Source organism: Camelus dromedarius, chromosome 23, assembly GCF_036321535.1.
Source record: "Camelus dromedarius isolate mCamDro1 chromosome 23, mCamDro1.pat, whole genome shotgun sequence".
Lineage (NCBI taxonomy): Eukaryota > Metazoa > Chordata > Mammalia > Artiodactyla > Camelidae > Camelus > Camelus dromedarius.
In genome coordinates this window covers 22,069,278-22,097,141 of record NC_087458.1, presented here as the reverse complement: position 1 = coordinate 22,097,141, position 27,864 = coordinate 22,069,278, and the positions used below count along the sequence as shown (strand labels likewise).

General features: G+C 40.3%; 1 protein-coding gene across 1 annotated transcript in view; it reads right to left on the bottom strand.

Moving 5' to 3' along the window:
• Positions 1-27,864, bottom strand: part of PAPPA2 (pappalysin 2) — a 244,170-nt gene that overhangs the window by 151,822 nt on the left and 64,484 nt on the right. The window contains exon 3 of the mRNA XM_010992885.3: positions 984-1,129. Coding sequence (XP_010991187.2) covers positions 984-1,129 — 146 coding nt within the window. The remainder of the gene's footprint in view (positions 1-983; positions 1,130-27,864) is intronic.

The window sequence follows — 27,864 nt, the reverse complement described above, 5'->3', positions numbered from 1 at the left end:
TACAGAGATTTTTATGTCCTGGTTTCCTCTCAAACAGCAACAATATTTTTCATCTATTGCTAAACTACTGCTCATCTTCCTTCCCCAACCCACATGACTAGCTGTCCTTTGGACACTTGCTTATATTTTCCTTGAATATCATTTCAATATTCTTGACTTCACTTCACAATGACCCCATCACACATGGGTTTGACATATACAGCATTATGTGATCTTTCTTCAGTTTATTTCTCCCTGCTGTATAATTGATTACTAAGAAGATTAAATTTGCATAATCTCTTTCAAATCATTCATAAAACGGTTTCTGGTCTCTATAAGCATTCATTCTCCAAAATGAAAAATTCCTCTCAATTACAGTAATTCAGTTTTAAAATAAATTTTGGTAGAATCCTACTCAAGACTTTGAAAGTATATACAAATTATATTGAATAATTACTTTACCCCGGTAAACTGATTTAATGACTCGTAAGATTTCCTTTATAATAAGATATTGTAAAAGGGATTGTCTTTCTTAAGTATGCAGGAGTTCCACTCAGTATTAAAGCGTCATGCTTTTCCGAGGTAAGCAGGCAAGCCCCGCCTGCCTTGAATTGCACAGGATCTCCTCAGGTCCTCGGGATCCCAATCCATGCAAGAAGCCCATCAGTCTTCCAGCATAATGATTATCACAAACCAGGTTCGACAGTCTAGCCACCTTCTTGTTAGTTTCCCCTTTGAGAATCCCCAAGACATATTCCATGCCAGCAGTTTATTTATATCTAGATTGTAGATTTGGTTGAGCACACTCTTGAGTATTTGCCACTGTTTGCTCTAATACATCTTGAAACAATGTGAGAGATTCTCCCAAAAGCCATTCTCAGCCCAAAGCAGCTAATTCATTAAGTAAATTTGCCTTTCTCTCCTTTTTGCCCCCAAACTCATTTTCACAGACTCCCTTCCAACCTCCTCATTTCCCTACTGTATTTGGTCTTCACTGTACTTACCCAGGTGACTGATGGCTTCCTTGTCCCAAGGCCAAGTGGCAGCACCTGCAAGGTCTTCCCGCACTGAGCTGGCAAAGTAGACGTTGAGGAAGTGAGTGCTGTTGAGCTGCAGGGCCTCCTTCAGCTCCTTCACACTCATGTACGCCCTGGAGAGCACGGGAGAGGAGGACGTGTCACCCCAAAGCATCAGCGCAGAGCGAAGAGCAGAAGCAGACCTAATCAGACTCTGACGTGCCCAACCGGCATGGCTTTAGGGGAGCACAGAGGCCAGGGACCAGATATCATGGAACTCTCAAAAAAGGCACTAATACACAATCAAGATATTACTCTGAGATAGGTAACACTCTACCTTTTTAGTACCGTAATATATGAATACTCAGTATTTGACACCATACTCAGTTCTCCATTCTACACCCAGATTATTTCTTCAAGATAAATGCAACAATACTCCTAATTCTATACCCTGAGAACGACCCCACAGGCCACGGTGTAGAAGGCCCTCCAGCTCTCAGTCTCTGATTCTTTCCATCACACTGCATCATCATTACTACGATAAGACCAATTGATTCTCTAGTTTAGTAAATTCTTGCTTCAGGCATTACTTTTTAGACAAAAAGGTAAATAGTAGCTAGAAAATAAAAAGTAAAAGAGGAAAAAAATGATGCATTATAGGTAGGAGAGGATATAATGCTATTGCAAAATTGTTTTCCAGAACTTAATCCATAGAAACTCTACCCCTATTCTGACTACCTTATGATACTCACCAAGCATCTCTATCGGGGGCCCCCAAAGCACCAGGCAATGTTATGTTTGCACTTACTCGCAGAATTAAAGGTCTATTAAAAACACATGCCCCATGGCCCATAAAAAAGAGAAACAAGCATTTTATCTCTTCTTAAGCTCATATATAGTCAAAGATCTTCATCTTCCTGGCATCAGTGAAACTTAAAAATTTACCGTGAGCAAACAGCCTCATCACCCTCAATGAAGAGCTATTTTAAGAAAGAACAACTAAACCGAACTCAGCTGCCCCTTGGATTCACTGGATACTTCCCATCGTGGCCAAAGATAAGAATGTTCCTATCACCGCTTTAACTGCGCAGACAGCTTAGCTGAAAGTTTCCTTTACAGACTCATGCTTTATTCTTGCTGTTCTGGTAGACGAGCTGCAGACACTGAAATCTCTCAACCCAGAAGCTCATGCTAGAGCAGCTTTGCTCTCCTCTTGCTCTGCCCGCCGGCCACACAGCTGACGTCATCTTTTTACCCCTCCACATGAAGGACACCCTGGCAAGGGGTACACAAGAAAGGCAGATCCCAAAGGGGATCTGTGTCGGTGTCCCTTGGCACAGAACCAAAAAAGGGGAAGAAAAGTAAAGGAAATAAAAAGGGTTTGCTTTAGAACTAAAAATGCTGGGGAGAAAGGGGATTTTTAAATAGTCTTTCTTATTGACATAATATCTTGGAAAAATAGTTCTCAACCCCAAGAAATCGTCCAAATTCCATGAAGTGATGTCAGATGTCATCAGAGGGATATTCCTTCAGCTGCTTTCCTAGAGACACAATGTTTTTTGGACTGTCGCCTGGTTCTCCCTGGACATTGGTCACATTCCCTTTCCCTTTCTCCTTTGTTAAAAATAATGACCATTTTCTATATTGACACATTGATGGTTTGGGGCTATGATGACGTCAACATGGAGAGATATTAATCAGCCAGAGGAAAGGAGCAGAGAGAGCGGATGGGAGGAGAGAGAGAAGAAAGAAAAGGAAAGGAGAAAAGAAATGAACAGAGAAGAAAAGGAAGAAATGAGGGCAGAGCGGGAGCGACTGAGCCTCCACACAGCTCTGGTGCCAGGGAAGAAAAGCTGCACCCTCCCTTCCTATTCGAGTCCCCATTAAAATTAGGGATTGATCACTTGACAGCTTTCTCTCTTTTCTCCTGCCTCGCTCCCCCTCAGCCCTCCCGTTCCTGGCATGGTTTACGCGGGCTATCTGTGTGTTACTGGCTTCTCTGGCTTCATATTTACCAGTCTTGGCCGTCAGCCTTCTGTCCTCCCTCAACCCAGCGGTTCCACTAACTTTCCTTGAGCCATCCTCCGCGGGGCCTCCTCCTCCACCACCAGCTCATTTGCTGGTTCTACTCATCTCCCTTTCCTTTCCTGCCCAACCCTCTCTCCAGCTATAAATTACCCTTCCATACGACAGTGTTCACATCCTGCTGGTGGCAAACCGAGTGCGCCTGCCCTTAACTCCTGCACTCCACAGAGACACAGACAGAAGTCGGCAAGTCAAAGGGAGAGAATACATAAGTAAAAGCCAGAGCTAGTTGGAAAGAGTCATTAACTGAATCGATAGAGGAAAGTCTGATTTTGTTGGAAATGAAGATTTTTGTCCAGATTATTCCCTAAACCAAAAAGGGTAAAAGTGTCGATGTCAGGGTGTCTAGCACCATTTCAAAAGTTGATCAGAGCTAATGAAGATAAATGTCTTAGCTTGTCAACTAACATGACCAGAGCCTGGCTCAGATCTAAGATGTGGAAAATGGCCATTATTCTAAAATTCAGAGTTTAGCATCTTGCTTCAGAAATGATTTATTGAGACATAGACTTGTCATCCAAAATAACCTAACATTCAAAGAAGGGCAAAATGACATCCATAAATATCATAAATGGCACAGGATCATGAACTGACCAGAACTGTGTATGAAAAGAGAGATGAACTGCATTAATCTGCTTAATTTCTGCCAAGGGCTCCCTTTACTCATCCTCTCCATCCCCTAGTTTGAGACATTCACCAGGAACTTCTCCTTGAGGACACGGATGGACGAAAGTGAAGTTTCACTTTGATTTTTATAAAAACTGTCTCAAAAACAAGCCTTCCTTGAGGCTAACATACCGAGTTGTTCTGCCCACTGCTTGAGGCTGTTATATCTGACAGGCCGCCTGGAAGAATGCCCACCTGCCTCATCACTGTGTCACTGTGACCTACTGGTTTGGTACTAACCATTGCCCGGTGTCCAGCCCACCACATTCCTTTGTCCCCTGGATGGAGTGCATGCATTTTGACTTCTGTCCTGCTCCCTGGCCACTGACCCCTTCCACACCCTAGTATCTAAGTCTCCATGCAAGCCCTGACTCTTGTTCAGTTTCTGATTTAGTAAAAGTGAAAGGATATAAAAATAATGCCTCTTTGTGCTCATTTAACAGTCAGTTGAATAACTCCTTTACAGACGGATAGAAATAATTCAAGCCAGAAAGGAGAGAAAGATCCTGAGCTGTCTGAAGGAAGTTGAGCCAGCATCAAAAAATTTCCATGTTAAAAAGCAAGACATAAAGGATGCAGGCATATGGGCCCCGAGACTGGGACCCAGGGCCTTGCTTCCCGCCGTCAGAGCAAGCCCCATCCAGAGGAGATCCTGACTGTACTCCACAGGTGGTCAGGCAGCCTCCATCAGAGCAAAACCAGATGCCCTGCAAGGACCCTCAGCCAATCCCCCTCACAGAAACAACCTGTGCCAAAGCTGGGATAATTACTGGGGTTTGGTTACACTTAAACATTCCTGTCATTGCTGTGCACTGTTCTCTACCCAAATCCACAGAAGAGCTCCCTCTGCCACCTCCATCTGCTCTCCACTTTGCCAACTATGCTTCCTCCTCCGGGCAAAAATCACCTTTGACCTGCTTTCCTAGTCCTTCGGTTGTGCTCACATGGCGGGGCTTACAGGTCCCCAGGGCGCCAACTAGCATTCTCCCAGCTGCCCCGTGCAACTTGGAAAACTTAAGTTTTTCTCTCCTTCCATCAAAGTCCTCCTGCTGTTGGGCACATGGCTTTCTACTATGTCACCACACACTTTCCACTTTCGTTTTCCCACCTCCTGGTTGCTCCGTACACATCAAGGGCTTCCCGTCTTCCCTTCACCCCAGCTCCTAGGGTCACCTGAGGGATTTTCAACATTTAAGTGAAACATCCACTGAAAACACAGTCTTATTTTTCTCCTTCCTTACCTCCAATGAGGTATTTGCACGCCATTCTCATTGTCACCCTTACTCAGATTGATTTGTTTTACTTCTGATCTCATGTGGCTCTTTAGTTCCATTCGTCTAAACTTTCATTTGTGTATGGTCATCTCCTCTTCAGAAATTATTTGAAATCGTCCCCATTCCTCTCTTATGTCTTCTCCCCCACCAACCTCAATCTCCTCTAACTCTTAGATAATCATGCCTCCTTCTCTGATGATAAAATTGAGGCCATTTATCATGAACTCCATCACTCCCTCCCATGTACGTGTGCGTGCGGCGCACACAAACACACACTCTCAAACATTTACTTTCTCACCTGCTTGTATTCCCTTTCCTGTAGTCCCACAGGATGAGGTTTCTGAGCAAACCATAGCTGGCATCCTCTCTTTTTCCTTCTTCCTTTCCAATTCAAACTTCTTGAAAGGCTAATTTCCGCATCTCCTATTCATTTCTCTTTTTTTCATGCACTCCCTAATCCCACCGCAACCTGGCTTTCACAGAATGACTTCATCAAAAAAACTGCTTTCACTGAAGCTGTTAGTGACCTCCTAGCTGTCCCTCCCCACAAACATGAAAAAAATTCAGTCACCTCCTTAATGGAATCCTTTGTTTCACTTTTATATTGTTAGTTACTTCCTGCTTCTTCATGTTCTCTGCTTTTATTGCAATGCTCTTTCTTGGTTCTCTTCTTGCTTTTGTGACCAGCTATTCTCAGTCTCCATTGTGGGTTTCTCTTTCCCCTTCTAATCCTTCAAAGGTATTCCCCAAGGAACTGTTTGTAGCCCATTTTTTTTGGTCACTTTCCTTGTTCACCATTGGGAATTCTTCTACTGTTAAACTTGGAAGCACCCATCAGTATTTGGAAAACTCTCAGAAAGACAGATATATACACATGGATCACCCCAGACATCTTGGAGTTGACATGTTAATATTACGGGTGGTTCTACCTGAGCACAAACAAAACTCAGACACAGTGAGTTTTAATGCATCTGAGATTGTGGTCCAACTGATGAATCTGTGGACATTTCTTCCTTGGAGATATCTGCAAGACGGATTCCTTTTTGGCTAAACACAGAGGCAGTATGTGCCGGTGCCCACAGAAGGATAAAAAGGCAAGAACAAGGGAAGAAGCACAATGGCATTTTGTTCACTACCTAATTTTATAGACTGGATTTTGAGCTCCTTGGGAAGAAACAAAAAGAACTCTTTTCATAAGAAAATTGGTGCAACCCAGAATACATAAGCAATGCTTTAAGACCTAATAACAAAATGAAGCACCAACTGAGGATAAGGGACACTCTCTCCATTTCTGGAAAAAATTAAGGGATGTCAGCACCATTCTAACACTTGAGAGTTTTATAGCCGTGGGTTGCATGAGAAGCCAGCTCTCTAATAAGGCCAGCTTTTCCCTAGAGAAACAGTGAGGGCAGAGCATCAGCTGGAAATGCTGAGTGTCAGCAGACAAGGTAAATACCATTGCCAGTATTCAATGGCAAACAGCAGGAGAACCGCAGAAACCAGTGGGCATGGATTTTTAAGGCACACCCTTCCGAAGACTCCCAGAAATACTAGAGAAAGGGGATGATGTATGAGGGTAAGATTTTATAGTTCTACATTGAGCTAATGCAATTTGATTGTTAATGGTAGTATGACATCATTTGTTTCCAGGGGGTATGTGGACTGGAAGATGTTCAGTTTGTCTCTGACACTGAACTCACAGCCTTCTTCCCCACACTCACTTCTCCAGTGTCTCTCTCTGAATCGGTGCCACCTCTATTACCCTCTCCATGACCCAAAGAGAAAATCCAGGTTCCTCCCTCAAAACCCCCTCCCCTTCACTTCACTCCTCTCAGTGTAATCAACCGCCTGCTAATGAGCCCAGGAAGATAAGACACTGTGACAATTATTATTTCTCTACTGAATGCCACAAAAGAGGCTAAATGTCATCATCACTCGGACACCATCAACGGGGAACACATTTTTTTCTTAAAATTCAAATGTAGAGAACCTGACCAGATTCATTACACCCAAAATATTAACTTACTTTCTCTAATGCATATGGGAATGAGTACTACTACTAGAAGTAAAATGGAATTATTCTCCAGAAAGGTTCATGTGTTGTAAGAATTTAAGGTTGAAATACAAGAGTTAACTGGGGATTGAAAGGACTTGAAGTCTAATGTCATAGCATCTTCTGTGGTCAACAGAATAATGCTCCTGAAGATGTCCGTGCCCTAATCTCTGGAACCTGGGACTATATTTTACATTGCAAGAGGGACTTCGCAGAGATGATTAAGGGTACAGACCTTACTCTGGACTATCTAAGTGGGCCCCATCTAATTACATGAGTCTTTATAAGCAGAGAACCTTTCTTGCCTGTGATCAGAGACAGAGAACGGGCAATGGAAGCAGAGTCGGAGAAATGCTAGCTTGCTGGCTTTGAAGCTGAAGGAAGGAGGATGCAAGCCAAAGAACATGTGCAGCCTTCAGAAGCTCAAAAAGGCAAACAAGTTTTCTCCCCTGGAACCTTCAGAAAGCTATGCAGCCTTAACAACACCTTGCTGTTAGCCTGGTGGGACCGTGTCAAACTTCTGAGCTACAGGACCGTCAGGTAACACATGTGTTGTTTTCAGCCATTTAAGCTTGTGGTCACTTGTGGCAGGAATAGAAAATGAATACATCTTTCACTTAAACGTATCTTTGAAAAAGAAAAGAGCATACAGGGAATGAACATCTGGCTTCAAAAGATGGTGTCAAGAGAAAGAATTTGTTTTAAAAGAACTTGTCTTGTGACTGCCTGAATTATGGGTTCAACAGGCAGAGAAAAGTAAATTTCCCCTTGCCAGTTCTTGACGGTAGTTTCCCTACCTTACCAAGGGGGTCATACCCTGAAATTTATTTGGAAGGGGAGCATAAAGATACCCAGATAACTTATTGGGTCTGGATAAGAAAAAAGAAAAGCATGGGGGAAAGAGGTACCCAATAGAACTTATGAGAAAATGATTAAACCAAAAGTCAGAGGGATCCAGAGTGCCAACCTCTTAAGGTTCTCAAGCCAGAAGGACTTGGTCTCATGCCCTGCCTCCACCGCTCACTGGCTATGTGGCATTGGCAGGCGTCTACCATCGCTACACCTCAGTTTCCTCATCTGTAAAATGAGAATGGTGAAAATATCATCTGTATATACTTCTTGGAAGAAAAAGGAGATAACATTCACCAAATCACACATAAGCAGTCGTCAATAAACCTTTTATTTGTAATAACAATACTTATGACGGCCTCAGATGCCTACGTAGCCAGCCGTGAAGTTCAAAAATCATCAGACAGGAAAGTATCACCTTAGAGGCTTGATGGGGGAGCTAAACACAGACTAAGGGCATACCTTGCTTGAACGAAAAAAAAAAGTTAAATGAAACAGAAGTAATCTGACAGTGCAAAAAGGAAGCAAACACAGCTGAAATCTAACACCTGAAGTAAACCCACAATGGGAAACGTTCAGTGAAAATAAAATAGCAATGAAAATTTTCTAGGCACAAACTACAGTTGGCGTGGTCAGACAAGGGATAGTTTTGATACATCCCAAAAATAGATTCCAAAATTGACACAGTACAAAAATATAGTGATGATCCAGAACTTGAGATGAGAATTTCTCTGCCAGGAGGCTGACGCTGCTAGTAGCAAAAGCAGCACTCCTGATAAATACTTTTTCTGACTCCCTGATAATATCTCTCAAAAAGCTCAGGAACCAACAGAGAGACATAATAATTAATTTTAATTCTTATTCATAAGAAGGAACTAGATGGTGACATAGAATGGATGAGTTCCTTTAAGAAAAGAAACTTTTTTTTTTTTTTTTAGTTTCTTGCAGTAGCCAGGGCTGGTAACATCAATGACTAGAGCTTAAGTGACACAGATTACCAAAAGGGAGTAATGATTTCATGGCCTAGGATAGTCAAGTGGAAAAATGGCCCTTTGGAGATGGACGAGTATGAGCCTTGAAAATCAATTTAATTATAGGATGTCCCAATAAAGCAGACAGGAGATAGGAAGCATCAAAAAGAAACAGGTTCTCTAAGGGAACTCCCTGCTGAGCTAAAATTTTAAGAGAACATATGTAGAACATATGAAAACAACCATGTAAACAAATGCTAATAATGCTAGGTGACGGGCACCGTAACAGCAGTGTGCGTGGAACTATATGCAAGAACGGGGGACAGGGTGGAAAATCGGCTCAGGGAAGCAGCTGTCGAGGTTTGTGGTGGATATTGTGAATTTGTTTGTGCACATCAATTCTACCCTCCTTCCACTGTGTCTTCCTGTTCCTGAGGACGGAAAAGTTGAGTTGTACATTTCTCCAGCTCCCTTGTACCTGGGGATCTGGATGTGACTTCGAGTCTACCAGTCAGCTGTGTTCTGGTTGGAAGGTGACGGTAAGATGAAGACCTCACTTCTTTCTTTATGAATTTAATTTTTTTTTATTGAAGTATAGTCAGTTTAGAATGTTGTGTAAATTTCTGGTGTACAGCATAGTGATTCAATTATATATATATATTATATATATACATATATATGTATATTTATATATATTCCTTTTCATATTCTTTTCCACTATAGCCTATTACAAAGGTATTCCCTGTGGTTCCCTATGCTGGACGGTCAGACCTCACTGCTGACTCGTCTTCCCTCCCTGCCTGCAGCACGGCTGGGCGGTGGTGTTCCGGTGCCCGGGCACTAGCGGTTCGAGTGTGGGGAAGCGGGCTGTGCAGCGAACGCTCGCTGCAGGTGGACCTTGCTGGCACAGTGTGACTCGGTGATGGTGGCAGTGGTTTAGAGACTTTGGGAAGGAGGGGTCTATAGGAGTTGGTGGCTAACTGGATGTTTAGTCCCAACTTCTATAGAATCTTCTTTCACAAGGTCTGTAAAACACATTCCTATTTTTCCCTTCCCACTGTCAGTACCTGGAGTAGATCCTTTTCACTTTGTCATGAACTAAGATGTCTTCTTATTTTTCTTCCTCTAATATTATATGCAGTCTGATCCATACCATATGACATCAAACCTGGTGTTCTCCTGTCCGCTCTTGGTTCCTGGTGGCCCACACAATGGTCATTTCGGTTTCCTTTAATTTGCCCCTCGAAGCTGCCCTTAATCTGATGTCCAGCCCACCCTCCAGGCTTGCCCCAGCACCACTGTGCCATCGACTGAGATAAACGGATTTACTCATTGATGTCAAACATGCCTCCGATTATTTGTTCTGAGTCTGAGTTTTTCTTGTTTTTGTTTGATTGGATTTTTTTTTTGGTTTTGGGTTTTTTTTGTTGTTGTTGTTGTTGTTGTTGTTCCTGCTTTGCTTATGCTGTTCTTCCCTTCCATGTACAATTATCAAAATGTATCTGACATTCAAGGCCCATTTTCTATTTCATTTTCCCCAGGAAGCCCACACTGCTCACCCCAGCCTAAATCTGAATTTCTACATCATTCAGTCTAGTCTATAACACAATAGACTATAATAGGAAATTATAATATGTAAGCCTGCTTTAGCAATATTTGCCAACAGTACAAATCCTACCTTTAGGTATTTAACTTAAGAAGATACTTGGGTAAGTTTCAAATATGCACCAACAACAATGGAATAATAGGAAAAAGAAATAGTATAATAACATGATAGTATAATAGCACAGTATATTCTGCTAATAGAAATGGTGTAATAGCAAACAAGAGCATAGTAGCAAACTATAGTGTAAATTTCCATTAACATGGATCTGGCAAGAAAAATTAAAGGAAATAACATTTATACCATGAAGTCATTAAAAATAATCTCGATTTATATTGATTAAAATGGAAAAATGCCCCCACCATATTACTGAGTGTAAAAGCAGGCTGTACAAATGAGTATAATATAATTTAAATAAATTATATTTATTTAAAACCATATATACATCTATGTCAATCTGGATATCTAAAAGGGGATGAAACGATTGTGGGATTTGAAGTAATTTTCTCTTCTTATTTGTATTCTTCTGTATTGGTCTTTACATATATATATTATATATATTATATATATAATATATACATATATGCACATACATATATGTATACATATATAATAGAGCATTCTTTATTTCAATATTATAGAGCATCCTTTATTTCATTAGTTGGACAAAGTTCCCAGAAGTCAAGTACCATGTCTTTCTCAGTGTGAGAACAACTTAGTACGTCATCTTGCATATTATTACGTGCCCACTTAATATTCACTGAATATATGGATGGTGCAGATGGACTGTAACTGGAAGGTGAGGCAGAGAAGACTGTAATTGGAAGAGAGGCATTCTACTGCCCTGCCGCAGAGTCGCCCCAAGCCACAGAGCAAAAAGCCAAACTACAAAGAGCAGCACATGAGACCTGCTGCCCCTGGCTGGTAGAGAGCAAGGGACGAAAACACGCCAAAAGACAAAGCCCAAAGCCCCAAACACACGCTCCTGGACAACTCTTTGCTGATGACTAAAGACAGAGCAGGTTTCTGGCAAAAACCCTGTGTAGTGAGAAACTCTCAGGGCCTGGGTAGGATGGGCCATATAATTCTACAACTGGGTTTAACAATAGGACACTTTTACTGGGAAAAGTGGTCCTCATGGGTAACTAGGGCTGACACAGTGTGTTTCAACTAATGGTGAAAACCCATAGAGTTACCCCATATTTTAGTTATTCTTTTGTGTTTCTTTTCTCTTCTGTAAGCTCTTTCTTCCACTGCTTTAGAGCATTTAAAAAGGTTGTCTTCAAATCCCGTTTTCAAACAAAACATTCTTTCCGTAATATGTCACACACATACACATACATCACCGAAGTCAGTTTTTTTTTTAACAATACACATGCATCAAACTGAACTCTCAACTTTCTATTCTATTGGTGTGGGGAAGGTGAATTAATCCTATAAGCACATTGATGATCAAAAATCCTTTGCACTTTGACTTTAGAAGGTGGGATAACACACTCATTGATTCAGAAACTATTTACTAAGCACCTACTGAATCTCAGGCACTGGGCTGAACAACCAGTATACAATGAATCAGCCCAGGTAGCACTCCTACCCTCATGGGGTTGGTGGCCTCATAGGGGAGATGACAGGAAAGGGGCAGTCACACTGGGACTCAGCAAGCACTCTGGGAGGGAAAGTAAAGTGTGGTGAGAATCTACGGAATGGAGCACTTGACCAGGATTTAAGGGAAGTCTCCTCATCTATACCAAGACCGGGCAGGTGAAAAGGGGTTACCCTGGAGAGGGGATGACATGGGAAGAAGAGGCAGCTATTGGTACAAAGGCCCAATGGATAAGAGAGGGGAAGTAATTCATGAGTTCGAGAGAAGTGGTCATTCTGATACTGAGGAAGGTAATAGCAGCCAGACCTTAAAAGGTCTTGAAAACCATGATAAGAAGTTTAGAGTTCTTTAAAGCAAGGAAGAAACGTGATTCGATTTGCCTTTTGGAAGGACTGGTGTTAAGAAAGTGTGGAGAACGGATTTGAGGAGTGCAAAACTAGAGGCAGAGACGTCTGTTGGAAGGCTATGGCTGGATTTAGGAGATATTTAGAAACAGGACCAAAAGAACTTGGTGATTAAGGGGATGAGGTGAGGTGAGAAAGAGTCCATTATGACTCCTAGGTTTTTTAATTGAGTGACTGGTCTGCAAAATTCACTGAAGTGGGAAACAGGAGGAACAGATCTGGGTGACAGTTTGAAGTCATCTGTGATCATCAAATTAGAGATGCTTATTAGACAGGTGTATATATGGTTCTTTAGATCTGAACGGTATATAAATTCAGGAAGCATTAACTCATAGACGACAATGAAAACTATGGAATGAATGAGGTAGTGCATTACTGACTACCTAATAATTACACTCAACACAACACATGCCTAGGGAATCAGCAGAGAGAAAGAGAAAGAGAGAGAGAGAGTGCTAATTAGTTCATTTTCAAAACACATATCCAGAACGGTGCAATGTGAAAGGCTAGAGAGATATAATATTAATTTTGCTTTGTTTAAAAGATGAAACTGACAAAGGCTTGATCTCCAGAATATATAAGCAGCTCATATGACTTAATAAGGAAAAAAAAAAAAAAAACTCAATCCAAAAATGGGCAGAAGACCTAAACAAGCAATTCTCCAAGGAAGAAATACAAATGATCAATAGGCACACGAAAAAATGCTCAATATCACTAATTATCAGAGAAATGCAAATCAAAACTACACCAGTCAGAATGGCCATCATTTAAAAGTCCACAAATGACAATTGCTGGAGAGGCTGTGGAGAAAAGGGAACCCTGCTACACTGCTGTTTAAAAAATGTGTTTACTTTTGAATTATGTACCATGGTTCAGTGAAGGAGTGATCTTTTCCAAAGGTCTCAAAAGTTTCAGTCTGTCCCAGGAAAAGGTGTACAGAGTGAGAAGAGAAGGTATTGAATCAAACCTTGAGGAATAGTAACTTTGAGGAATAGGCAGGAGAAAAGAAATTGGCAAAGAGGTCTTAGAAGCACGGATGAAGAGGTAGGAAGAAATCCAGGAGAGCTGGCGTCTCCAAAGCCAAGGGAGAAGATCAATCCAAATGTTCCTGGCGGTTGAAGTAAGAGAAGAACAGAAAAGTCTCCACCAGGACCAGAAACAAGAAGGTCGGTAACATTGACAAAAGCAATTTCAGTAAAACAGTAGAGGCAGAAACCAGACTGCAGTGGGCTGGGGAGTAAGTGGCTCTTAAGGAAGAGAGGAAAACAGGCCAGACAAGAACCTTGGCAGTGAAGGAAGAAGTGTGAGGATGTAGGGGAGGACGGAAAATGTTTATGGTAGGAGATTTAAGTATTACTGAGTTAGTTTAATAGGAAAACACCAGTAAGGAGAGATATTATAAAAAGAAAAAAGAGATAATTAAGATAAGTAAATGCAGAATTCACCAAGAAAGACACCCCTTACACAGGAGTGTGGTAGATACTGTTGGTGTCTCACCTAAGCAGGTTTCCCCAGCCCCTAGCTGCTGCGCATATTGGCTGCTAACAGCTCACTGCTGGCTTTTTTCTTTGGAGAATCCCCCTTCACCAAATAGGAGCTGTCTCACAGGTGTTGATGCTTACCCCCTCCCAGGAGCAGCTGGGACAGACAATGACTGATTGACAGAAGGGTACAAAACACCCGCTCACTGCCCCAAGACAGGACCAAATCCACGGTGCAATTCATGCTGCAGAGCTCCCTTTGAGACTGGATTGTGGGACCACATGCTTGCTTAGTCCCTTGCCCTGCCTTATCCTGTTTTCCCCCTCTCTTTCTGCTAAAAGAATCCCTGAGTAAATTACAAAAACTCCTGTCTCAGGAACCACTCCCTGAGAATCTCCTTGAACACCAGGAGAAACCTGCTCATGCCTTAGAGAGAGAGAAGGGAAGGAAGGAAAGAATGCCAATGGTTTTGAGGGTTGATGGCAGACATTGCACTGAAGGAATGCTCCTCTAATTTATGCTGCTTTCCTAATAAAGGAGAAGGTGAGGGGATCCCTTAAGAGTGGGGAGTGAGGTGTTGGGTATAGAAACTTGAGAAGACTTGTGAAATAGAAGGTGTGTAATACTCACTGTGAGAGGAGACAGAACAGGAAAGCCAGCCACTTACTAGGGAGATGTAAGGGGATTGGTTAGGTGGGGTTCATGAACAAATACTTTGATGCCCACCTTCTCCTAAATCCAGTTAGGTATATCTCCTACTTAGGAGTAACTAAGGAGTAGGAAAAAGAGGACCTTCTGTTATTATTAATGATTTCAAAGTATGTAATTCTTTCTTACATTTTGAACTTATAAATATTACACAATAAAAAACTGTTAATTATAAATTGAACTGAAAAATGTTCTGCTTTCATCTTCAACATTCTCAGTAAAATTGTCCTCTGCAAGGTCACCACTAATCTCCCAGTTCTATCCAGTGGATACTTTCTTCCTTACTTTCTTGACCTTTCTGGGGCATTTGACATTGTTGATCACTTTCTTCTTGAAACTTCCTCTTCCTTGGCTTCAGTAAGTCAACGTTTTCCTAGTTTGCCTCTTATCTCTAAGGATACTCCTTTCCATACTCTCTCATATATGCAACTCCCCGTCTTCCTCTCCACTTCCCTTAAGCACTGTTTCCCCAGGACCCGTCCTCTGCTTTCTTATTTGTCACTCTCTATACTCCCCTTGGGTGAACTCATTCACTCCTGCAGCTTTTTTCCCCACCTGGATATCCCTCAGGAATCTCAAACTCAACAAGTCTAAAACTCAACTCATCCTCCTTTTCAATTTACACTTCTTGAATTTCTCTATCATGGAGACAAGCCTCACCATTACTACGTCTCCAATCCAGAAGCCTAGAAGGGAGTTATCCTAAACTCCTCTCTCTTTCTCAGTTCCACATCCAACCAATCACCAAGTCCAATAAGTTCTATATTCTGAATATTTCTAAAATCTCTCCCTCCCCTGTTTACTCTATCATTGGTTTACACCATCATGCTTTCTCATATTTATTGAGCAAAATCTTTACTGGCTGGTCTATCTTCAGTCTTCCCCTATCTTCTTCCATCCTTCTTATGAAAATCTTAGCAAGTCTTTCCCCTGTTTAAAATACATCAGTGGTGTCCAGTGTATTTCAGACAAGATCCATTTGGATCTTTGCCTTAATGTATGTTCAAGCCTTTTGTGATCTGGCCCCTTGCTACCTGTCTAACTTCATCTCTGGCCATTATTTCTCTTACATTGTTTTTTACAAATCCCCAAAGTACTTATAGCTCTGCACCTCTGTTATGCTCTCTCTTGGTGACATGAAATTTCACAACTATTTCTTCAGCCTAGAATGCTCTTTTCCTGTTGTACTTTTCTGCTAATAACTACACATTATCAAAAATTGGTACAATCAACAGATGAATGGATAAAGAAGTTGTGGTATATTTATACAATGGAATACCACTCAGTAATTTAAAAAAAAAAAGAATAAAATAATGCCATTTGCAGCAACATGGATGGACCTAGAGATTGTTTTTATAAGTGAAGTAAGCCTGAAAGAGAAAGAAAAATTCCATATGATATCATTCATATGTGGAATCTAAAAAAAATAAAAGCACAAATGAACTTATTTTCAAAACAGAAACAGACTCACAGACATAGAACAAACTTATGGCTACCAGAGGGGAAAGGGGAAGGAGGGGATAAACTGGGAATTTGAGATTTGCAGATACTAACTAATGTACATAAAATAGATAAACAATAAGTTTCTACTGTTTAGCAAAGGAAGCTATATTCAATATCTTGTAGAAACCTATAAAGAAAAAGAATATGAAAATGAATATACGTATGACTGAAATATGCTGTACACCAGAAACTGACACAACATTGTAAACTGACTATACTTCACTAAAAAAAAAAAAATCAGTACAGATGTCACCTCTTCTAGGAAGGTTTCCTGACATTTGTCCCTGTCACTGAGTCCAGATTTGGTTCCCAGTCTAGGTACGACCTTCGCACAGTCTGGGTTCCTCCAGCATAGCACTCATTGCATTATGCTGGTGACTGGGAGAACGCTGAAACTTGAACTGAGATCCTTGTGATTCCACCACCTTTTCTCTAACTGTGGTACAGTATTGTCTTTAATAATACACTAAATATTTCTCAATATTGAGTCCCTGAGGAATTAAGTTTCACTATAGGACATATACATTGTAATGCAGAAAACAGCCATTTCTGCCTCCATATTTGACTCCTTTTGATGAAACAATGAATTGCAAATGGCAGCTAGATTATAAAATAGGGGTTTAAAAAATAATCTGTCACTCACAGACTCCAAGACAAGTTTTACTGGTTGTAAGAAGATACAGTCTAGGAAGATCCAAATTCACCAGAGCTTTCTGGGCCCTTCTAATGGTGCTCACAACTTCCCCAGAAGTTGCGCGGACCTAGTCAAGGCTCACTTGTCATCATGTCTCAAGGGACAGAGGGCTCCTAGTTCCACCATTTTACCTGATAAGTTCTTATAAGCCCACAGACTCCATATGGATTTTCAGTACAAGTGTGTCCTCTTTTGATGGGAGAGTTTTTGTTTGCCTTTTGCATTATCATCTGTAGACTTTGATTCCAGAAGGATGGCAGATCATGTCTGCCCATCTGAAAGTTGCAAGTGTTGTAGTGACTGAGGACAGAGATGTCTGTATACACATACGGAGGCAACCTGCTCATCTTCCCTTCTTCACCCCTACCTTACCTTCTCCTCTCCTCTGAGAGCTGAGGCCCAGAAAGGCACACCCTTTCAGCCACTCTCCAGTGCTACCTTCCCTAGGAGGCTAGGGCCAGGGATCTATCTAAGGAACCTATTTCCTTTCCTCAATCTCTCTCCGTCTCCCGGCCCTGACATTAGTGCTGCGACGCCATCTGAGGATCATTTGCTGGCTGAGTGATCACCTTCAGACTATGGCCTAGTGATGACTCACACTCTTGTGGTCTTCCCGTGTTTACCATGGGTAGCCTATTCCAGCTGGATTTCCCTTTCTCCAGGAAGCCTAGAGCTAAGTGATTTCTCCATTTTTCTCCTGCTACCCCAGCACTCACCACATTACCCTTTCATCACCAATGTCCTCTGTGTATGCATGTGTGCATGTTTGTACTCTAGACCAATTATGCACTACAAGCTAAATCCAGCCTGTGGCTAGTTTTTATATGGCCTGTGAGCTAAGAATGGTTTTTACATGTTTAAAGAGTTTTTTCAAAAAAGAAGAGAAGGAGGAGGAGGAGCAAGAGAAAGAGGAAGAGGAAGAGGAAGAAGATGCATGACTCTGAATTCAGACAGACATGATTTATAGCCCAACTCTTGCACTTACTAGCTATGGGGTCCTAGACAAATTCTTTAACCTCTCTGAGCCTCACTTTTCTCATCTGTAACATTAAGTAATAATCAACTCAAAATGACTGATGTGAAGGCAAAATGCCTTTCGATATAAAGTACTCAGCATAGGCATCTAATACACCTTGTATGCTCACATAGGAAAAGGTGACACACAAGAAAGGCAATGCATTTTCAGACAATAGGTGAACCAAATCTCTCAACTGTCCTGTGATTGGATCTCTTCACTCTCAAAGAGAAGGAATGTCATAGCCATGGTTCCGTAAAGGTTAGAGATAAGAGAAATGCTTCCATGCATGGTTTCAAAATATCTTGATAGAGGAAAAGATCTCAGAGCTACACCCTCTGTTCCTTTTCACCCTAGGCAGAAACCTCAGAGTAATCCTTTCTCCTCCACATTTATTCTCAACCTTAACATCCACTCAACCACTGCAGGTTACCTAATTTATCTATTAATTATTTTCAACTCTATCCCTTTCATTCTAATGTCACTGCTATGGGCCCTCTTGCCCAAACAGTGGTCTTCTATCTTCTTGCCTACAGTTTCACCTTCCCCAGACTGTCACTCACATAGCTGCTGGCGTCATCCACCTAGGCCACCAATCCCACCAACCTGTGACCTTCCTTACAACCACCACATCTCTTGTCACTGTCTGGCTTGTGCTTTACTTCCAGCAACATCAAACCACTAACAGCTCCTCACCCACACCCAACTATGCTGTTTAGTGCCTCTGTCCCTTTGTTTGTGTTACTCCTTCTATCTAAACCCTTCTTTTTTAATAATAAAAGTACTGCATGGGCGTTATCAATAATTTAGAACACAAAAAGGATTAAGAGAAAATTATATAGTATCCAAATTCTAACCCCTCAGAGATAACTAGTATTAATATTTTGATGTATTTGTTTCTATTTTTATACATATGAAGAACGTACAATAATTTGCAGAATCGAGGGCATACTCATCTCTTTGAATCTTAAGCTGTTGGTATGTCACCATTTTTTTTTTGACCCACGCAAATTTATTTTCTTCAACCAAATATGCAATCAGGTATCCTTTGCAATTTTTGTCATTTAAACTGCAGTAAACCACAGAAAATTGACAATCGTGGTCTTCTCAGCCATTTACTCTCTTGGGCAAAAGACTTTCTCATCTCATTCAGAGGCATTTCTGTAAAAGGAAGCATGCCTTGGGCACTGCCCAGAAAAGTCGAGCAATTATCTTTCACTGAGGCATGGAATGAAAAGGAAATTCTGGGAGCATCAAATCTTTCTTTCTCACCATAAGTTCAGTTATAGAGACAAACTGCAATTTGGTCATAGAGTTAAGTGGCAATTCTTGGAGTAATGAGGATATTGAAGCTGACTTTGCTGCAAAATTTTACACATTAACTTAGACCTCCTTGACTTATCTCAGTGTTCAAGTGAACACTGACGTGAGTCTCAGTAACATTACTGTTACCAAGAAACCCTTAACACCAATGTGATGATGAGGTTGACTCAGACTAGATTCTGTATTATGAGAAAAAATGGCTTCTTAAATGCTTTCCACAAAAGTTATACTGTAGTCAAAAAAAAAAAAAAAAGGAGAGAAGTGCACTTCCCTCTTTATTCTAAATGCAATTTATTAAATGTTCTGAGACCTCCCGTACTAAATAAAACTAAAATCTGTTTAAATTCCTAGGAGACTGCATAAGTAAATAAAGATTGTAGCTCTAAATTAAGATGACCTGGGTTAATTTGGGCTTTGCCATTTTCTTGTGGTATGATTTGGAGCATTTATATATTAGCACTAAGCTCAGTTTCATGATTTGAAAAATGATTGTGATCATTTAAAAAATAAACATTTTTAAAAAGCCTAAAAAGTGAGGATAATAATAGCCTGAGGATAAAAATGAGCCTGCCTCCTAAAATTGTTACACAGGTCAAATGAAATAATGTATGCAAAGCACGTGGCAAAATAGAAAGGATGCAGAAAAGTAACTGTTATTTAGCTCAATTCCTCAAACATATTTGACAATGGCACACTTTTTTTAATTGTTTCTCAAATAATGCCTATTTAAAAACCAATGGAATACTCTTTTGCAAACTGATCTAAACCCAGAATCAGGCTTGTTTTCAAAAGTTGTGGAAAAATGGAAAGAAGTAGACAGGGAGAATAGAACAAAGACAGAACTTATAATTATTTATTTACTGCTTGGAAATTTACAAGGAGAATGAATTATTCTAGAGGGGAAACTCGACTTTTAAAAAATAAAGGGGGCAAATGAGACGTTGGTTAGAATATCTGACTCTATCCTATGCCATCTTTTTCTATGCTGGAACAAGAGCAGCTTCATAATGAAAATGCTAGCACGCACAGGCCGGTGTACGAAGTCCTACAAATGAAGATACGATGTGGCAAAACTTCCTTCCCCAGGTAAGCAGGAGCTTCCCTAGGCAGAGTCTGGGCTACTTAGTCTCTATTATCCTAATTCTGCTCCAGTATTTGGAACCAAAAAAAGGGTCAACCAACAATAACGAACAGAGAAAATAGAGACATAAGAGAGAAAGGACCAACTGAGTTCATCCTAGTGTTTTTTTCACCTGGCCCACATCCCGAAGACACTCTCTACAAACTGAAAAGGATGGACAGTCATCTGTTTAGCCTCATCCTTTATTTAAAAAGAAAAAAAAGTCAGCATTGCCAGCTCCAGGATCTATTAACAAAGTATTTTCTACACTCAGCACTCTCCATTTGTCTCCCCTCCATACACACGCACACACTCGGGCACACACGCACACACATACGCACGATTTCTGAAAACCCAAGTTTATTTTTAGGCCAGAAGAGATTGGGCGTTTCAGATCAGGGCCCTCTGCTCCTGAGCAGACATTCTAAAAAGGCTTCCTTGCCAGATATGAAAAGGCTGCTGTATAATTTATTAGAGGAACTTTCACAAAGCTCTGATTACTTTTTAACCAGAAAATGAAAAAAGAAAAAAATTCAAGAATCCTGATCAGATTCAGTATTGCACTTGGCACATGAGAATCCGTACGGGCTAGAAATTCTCAGCAATACCCAGCTCTACGGCCTGTTCGCCCACAGAGCGCCATGAAGGAAGGTTTGAGTGAGTTGGCATTCAGTCTTCTCTCTTCCCTGCAAATGTGCAATTCCGTTTCCCTAAATAATAGGGGCGTTTGGGCCAAAGAAAACTCAAAACAATACGTTCGTTTAATAGCCCTAATGGCTCTGCTGAGGCCTGCCAATGAAAACGCTGGCTAAGTTGTTCCAGAGAGCCTTCTACCGGAGCTAAACAAAATCCGCCAAATCTCTACCCACCACCTCCTCCTTCCTGCCACTCAATTTTTTTTTTCTTTCTTTTATTTTTTTCATTTTGGCCTTTTCCAGGAGGAGCATGTAAAATACCCAAAGAATGTTCTCTTTCAGTGTGTATTATGTTTGGGGTACGGATTAATGTTTATTTTTCATGGGTGGGGTGAGCACATTTTCAAACCAAAAATCAAGATTTGGTTTTATAGTATAAGGACACTTTATAAAACAATAGAATAGAAAATTTGAAATCACAACTGTCCTGAAAAATCCAAGTAGGGTCAACCCTCAGTATTAAGGACATAAACCTGTCTGATGTTGTATGTTGTATCTTCTGCCAAAAATCAGTTTTTGAGAACTTAATATTTCCTAGTACTGTATAAGGCATTTGAGATGACACTGAGATAATTTAACTAAAAAGAGAAGGTCTCCACCCTAGACCATGATTAACTAAAAATCCCCACCCCCTCTTTTCCCAAAGAAAAGGGTCATGGTGACTCTTTGGGGCAGACCGAAGAAGAGACTGGCAGTCAGGAGAAAAGAAAGAAAAATGAGAAAGAAAAAATAGAAGTCGGGATCAGAATATAAAACAAAAAAAGAAGCAAAAAGTAGGCAGAAAGAAGAGAAAATAAAGATGGTCATAATAGGGCAAGGCCACCAGCCATTAAGTCAAGAGCCACTGTTGTGCACCCAAGGCCACTCTTGTCCACCCTTGTATAAGAAAAGCAATTAAAACCAGACAGTTGGAATTAGATCTCAGGCGCTCTCACCTTCAAAGCCTCAAGAGAAAGTCATCAAATTCTTTCAAAATAGTGTAATGTTATCACTATGATTTGAAACATGTCTTCAGATTTTCTCATCCAATACTGTTTCTGTTAAAACCCCAAGAGTCCCCTATTTTTTACTATAATTCATGTGGCATATAAACAAATTATGGTACCATTTTTCTCTGGTTCAGTTCCACCTTGATCACGAGTGCTCAGACCTGGAGCAATCTGTCACTGATTCAGTGATTCGAAGAGCAGAGAAGGAGCATGTGAAAAACGTTGCTATGTACATTGTTACAGAGCAAAGACTTTGAGCAAGCAGTGGGGACGCTTTGGCCTGAAGCAGTGTAGTGAGTCTTGTAACCCATCTGTTTAGCTCCAGGTTGTCGCCCTACCAAGCCATCCTGAAGCCTGCTGGTCATACTAGTCTCTGATCAAAAGCCAACTATGGCTCTTCATTGTCCAACAATTAGTTTCAAAATCCTTAGTTTTGTGTTGAAGATCTACTATGTTCTTGCTTTTTGGCCTTTTCTGTCCTTGTCTTTCTGCAAGTACCCTGATCCAGCTGAATGACACTGCTCTTTATTCCCTGAATACACCTAGAAATTAATTCCAAACTTTCACTCATGTTACCCCCATTGCCTGAAATCCCAAACCTCCACCTCCCATGTCTTATCAATCCTTATCAACATCTAGATGAATTTTTATCTCCTTTAGAAATATGGCCTAATTCCTACCTCCTCACCCTTCTTGTACTATACCTACAATGAAACCCCATATTCATTTTAACATGTAACCATATTTTACCTTGTTTCATGTTTATATTTGTATTTACCCCCGTACCAAATTGTGAGTTCAATGAATGTGTGTCTTCTTTTGGTCTCCCATCAGAACGATGGTTCTCATTGAGTACACTCAACAATTATTTATTTTATAAATGAAGGAACATAGGCATTTATGTGCCCAAAATGACTCACTTATTACACTGAGAATTTTCAAACTTTTCTGTGCATTACAAGAGATTTGTGAAAAACAAATCTGATTAAAGTCCAGGCATGAGAATTTTCAAAAAGCCGGTGATTCTGATGTAAAACTTGTGAGTCCATAATTTACAGAATTTTAATAATAAAAAAATTTTTGTTAGTGACCCCAAATATTTAAGTTCAAGTCATAAGTTGAAATCAACCCACCAATTCTACTTCCCATCTGCAATCTATGTTAACAAAATCAAATTTGTTTGCCCAATGTTTCCCCTTTGACCTTTCATTTCATTGGTTACTCTAAGTGACTAACAAGTAGAACCAACCTTTCTGAGAAAGCATTTGTTCAGAGAGGTTTGCTAGCTATTTGAGTTGAGAGCTTACCCAATTTCCAATACTGAATTCTAATCCTGGCTGTCTAAATTAGTAGCGGGGCATTCTTAGTTTCAGCCACTTAAGCCAACAAACCACGGTTGCCCTGATCAAAATATGGAAACAAAGAAAGAGGCAAAACCAACAGTTCTTAAAAAATCTATAATTATTTCTGCCCCAATAGAAATCCTCCACACTAATTTATATAACTGTCACTTTACAATTGTGTTTGTTATCAAAATCCCTTTCATATTCTCAAGAGCAGAGTGATCAATAAGAAACCATTTTATACGGGTACCACAGAGTCAGGAGAGAACATCAAGGCAAAGCTGTTTCATCTTATTTACTCTGATCCTGGTTTCAGAATTGATGACAAAATTCTCTTGGCATTCCTGGATCTGTGGATTCTGGGTCTCCAAGATCCATTCCTGGTAACGTCAGGTTAACTCAGGGCATTTGGCAGCACCATACGAGGTGCTGTGAGTAACATCAGTTTTGCAACCTCGTTTGTCATATAATTAAATTATTATATAATGAAAACTATGTACCACACAATAAAGTGTTCATTCTCCCACTGTGGTACAGTATACTCAAGCATAAAACAGCCACAGGGGAAGATTGGAAATGACATGGAAAGGTCAGCCTTAAAATTATTTTAATTCATTTAGAAGAAAAAAAAACAATAAAAAGAAGAACAAACCCAGGAAGAATTAATTTCCAAACCAGAGGGACCAAGGAAAGTTGAGTAGAAAACAGGAAATTAAGGGAGGAGAAACTGAATGTTGGGACAGGGAGAGAGAAAGAGAGTGGGCCTTAGAGATGGGGCTATTATCACAACTCCCCATGATTAATCAGAGAAGCCGTCACTGAGAATCATTAGCATTTACTATTATTCCAAGATGACGAGCCAGATTGGAGAACTCAGACCATCAGCATGTCATCATGGTGCCCTGAATGTTTGAGGATAGCTGTAGGGCAATGTTTTCAAACACTGGATTGTGGATCATTATTAAGTTATGAAACAAATTCAGTGGGCTGCTAACCAACATGTATTTTTTTTTAAAAAGAAGAAGAATAGAACAGGAAATGTCAGCACTGTTAACAGTAAATACTGCGTTTGGAAGCTTTTGAGTTTACACATATACAATTAATATAAACACATATACATACTGGGTTGCCATGCAAAATGTTCTTCTAACTGGGAGTCAGGGTGACAACATGAAAGCTTCTGCTATAGGATTTGATTGTTCTACTCTTTAAATCATTTTCTGTCTTCTTAGAGAGTTCCTCTTTTACCTCTTCTCTTCTGCGATGTGAGCATTTCCCCAGAGTTCAGTCCTTCACACTTCTTTGCTCTGCTGTCTATGTATACGCTACCCCTTGGAAATTTTAACTATGCCTATCAATTCTAAGAGGATCTATATCAAACTTCTCTCTCCCAAATGTGTCTCTTTCCAGACTGCAAATATCTAGCCTCAGCTACCCACTGGATATCGCCTCATTGTCAATCCCCAAATCAGTGTATCTAAAAGTAAAATCACCTGGGTCCAAGTCTTGACACCACCATGTACTGACTGTGTCACTTTGTGCAAATTATCTCACCTCTGAAAGCTTCACTATTCTTCATCTGTCAAATATGGATAATAGTATTTTCTTACGTTAAATATAATAATGTATATGAAATATAATTAATGACTCTCAGGATACATTAGGTATTTCATAATACCTAATATTTCTCAACCGTCTCAAACCAAATTCCTAATCAAGTTTCCAAATTTTTACAAAATGCAACATTTCTCCAGGACTCGAATTACTAGAATAATTCTTGATTCCTGGCTCTCCCTTTATCTCACATCACTTACTAAATCCTGTTGATCCTATCAGGTCTAATTTATTCCCAAAACCTCAGTATCCCTCATCCTCTCCAGAGCTGGTGTCATTTGATTCCCAGACTGAATCTTGTCTCTGGGCCAAAGCAGGGGAATTTACCAGCAAATCATTCATCTCAGAGATGTGCTCCAGCTGCTGTTTCCCACACTAGCCAGGTGCCCCTCAGCAAGTGAGCTACCTCCCTATGCTTCATCTACAAAATAGAGACAATAGGTTTTCTTCAATCATTTAGTCATTGTGAGGATTAACTATAAAGCACGGAGACCAGTGCCTGGTGAAAAGTATGTGCTCAATAAATATTTCTTCTTCTTCCTCGTCCTTTTCTTTTCTTTTCCCTTCTCCTCCCTCTTCTTCCTCTTACCCTGCTCCTCCACCTGCATCTCACTGGTGGTAATTGTTGTTATTGTTAATATTATTACTCCCCTATAACTTGTTTTTACTAATCCACTCCATTAAGTCCTCCATAGGTTAGTGTTTTTCAAAGTCTGTTCTATGAGCCCCAGGACCCCACAAGGCTCCTCACAGACTGCTGAAGAAGGAAAGGGTATGCTGAGAGGGGTGTCTCCAGGTCACTAACAGGGAAGCTCTGTTTGGTGTTTTTGGGGAGCTGATTATTAAATTGATTTCATTAAGCAAAATAACTCCATTGCTAAAATAAGGCTTGAACAACCCTCTCCCAGACCACTAGACCACTATCAGCATCCTCTGACTTCAACTTTCTTACACCCCCTCCACCCACCATGTTAGTCAGTCATTCATTCTGACATTTGATTTTCTGCCTCTCTTTACATGCAGTGCCCTGCAAAATTTCAAAGTCAAATCAATCCCAGCATTTGTTCTTCTATCCACGCTTCTGAGAGCTGATAAAAATAAAATAAAATGCACACAACCACATAGACTGGTTGTCACTACTAATTCTGGTCTTTAACCTCAGCTGAATGCTCACTGCCGCCCAGCAATCCAGCATGTCTCTAGTAAGCTCTTTCCTCCATTTCCTTCACTTTTGAACATCCTGACTCCCACCTTAAACCATCTACCAAGCTAAATCCCACTCAGCCTTAGGTTTGCTTCCCAACTTAATGAGAAGATAGACACTATATGGCAACACTTCACTGAATTTGCTCTTTCCCAGCTACAATTGTCTATCCTTTCTCCTCCTTGAGCTCCCCCCTCTTCTCTGCCTAGGCAATGGCTCCTATCACTTCCCACCTATTCATAATTCCCTTTGTCATTCACCCCTCCTTGCTCCTGCATGTTGAAACTGTTCATGTTCTCCTAGCTCTCTTCCACTTTTTAGAGAAATGCTGTCTTTACTCTTAGCATTCAGCTCTCATTTTCCCTTCTCAGCCGAGGTTCTTCAGAGAGTTCACTGTTTTCACCTCCTGTTCACCCTATAACCGCTGTCATCTGTATTGGGACTCCCCCATATCATTAAATTTGCCAGTGATCTCTCCACAGTATCAAAGTCAATTGAGATTTTTCTGTCTTTATTTTACTAGCTCTCTATACTGCACTGGATGGTTTTTACTCCATACTCTTTTTTTTAAACAGTTTAATTGAGATAGAATTCATATAATATATAATTCATCCATTTGACGTGACAATTCAATGTTTTTAATATACTCACCAGTATATGCAACTTTTAGAATGTTTTCATTACCACAAAGAGAAACCCTGTATTCCTCAGCTATTATCTCCCTATCCCCTCATCCTTCCCAGCTCTGAGCAACCACTAATCTGCTTTCAGTCTCTACAGATTCACCTAATCTGGATCTTTCATATAGATAGAATCATACAGTATGTGATCTTTTGTGACTGGCTTCTTTCACTTAATACAGTGTTTCAAGTTTCATCCATGTTGTAGCAGCTACCAATATTTCATTCCTTTTTATGGCTGAGTAATATTCCATTGTATGGATATACCATGTTTTTACCAACCTAGTACTCTTTTAAGTGACAACATACCTTCCTGGATTTCCTCCATCTCTGTTTTTTTTCCAATTTCATCAAAGGGTTTCTCCTCCAAATTCTCATCACTTAACTGTTGGCTGTTTACATTCTACAGACTCTCCCATATAGCGTCTATCTTCTCATTAAGTTGGGAAGCAAACCATAGAGTTTCATCAAACTCTATGGCATCAACTGTCACCAGGTCCCAAAGCCTGTATAGATCCTAATGTCCCTCATACATGCATCATCTTCTCTCAACTTTTACTGTCACTGCCTTCTTTTAGCTTAAGCATTTGTCATTTCTTCTGAGAATTACCAAAATAACCTTTACAATGTCTGTCTCCCTCATCTTGTCACATAATCTATTTAAATAATCTTCGGTGGTTCTCCAAAGCTTAGCACACAAGGTTCTTCATTATTTTATCCTTGCTAATTCTCTGGCATCAAGAGCCTTTTTCTCAATACATTTTTTGTTCTAGCTTTACACTCAATCTCCATTTCATATCCATGTGCTTTTGACAAACTTATTTACCTAGAATATATTTATTTATAAAAATAAACATTTATTTTGCACAAATATATGAAAAATATTTAGTTAGGTAAAGGTAGATAGAAATACATTAATACACATATCAATAACTTTTACCTAAATAACTCTTATCACTCAAAGTTCACCACTTAGGGAAGCTTTCTCTAA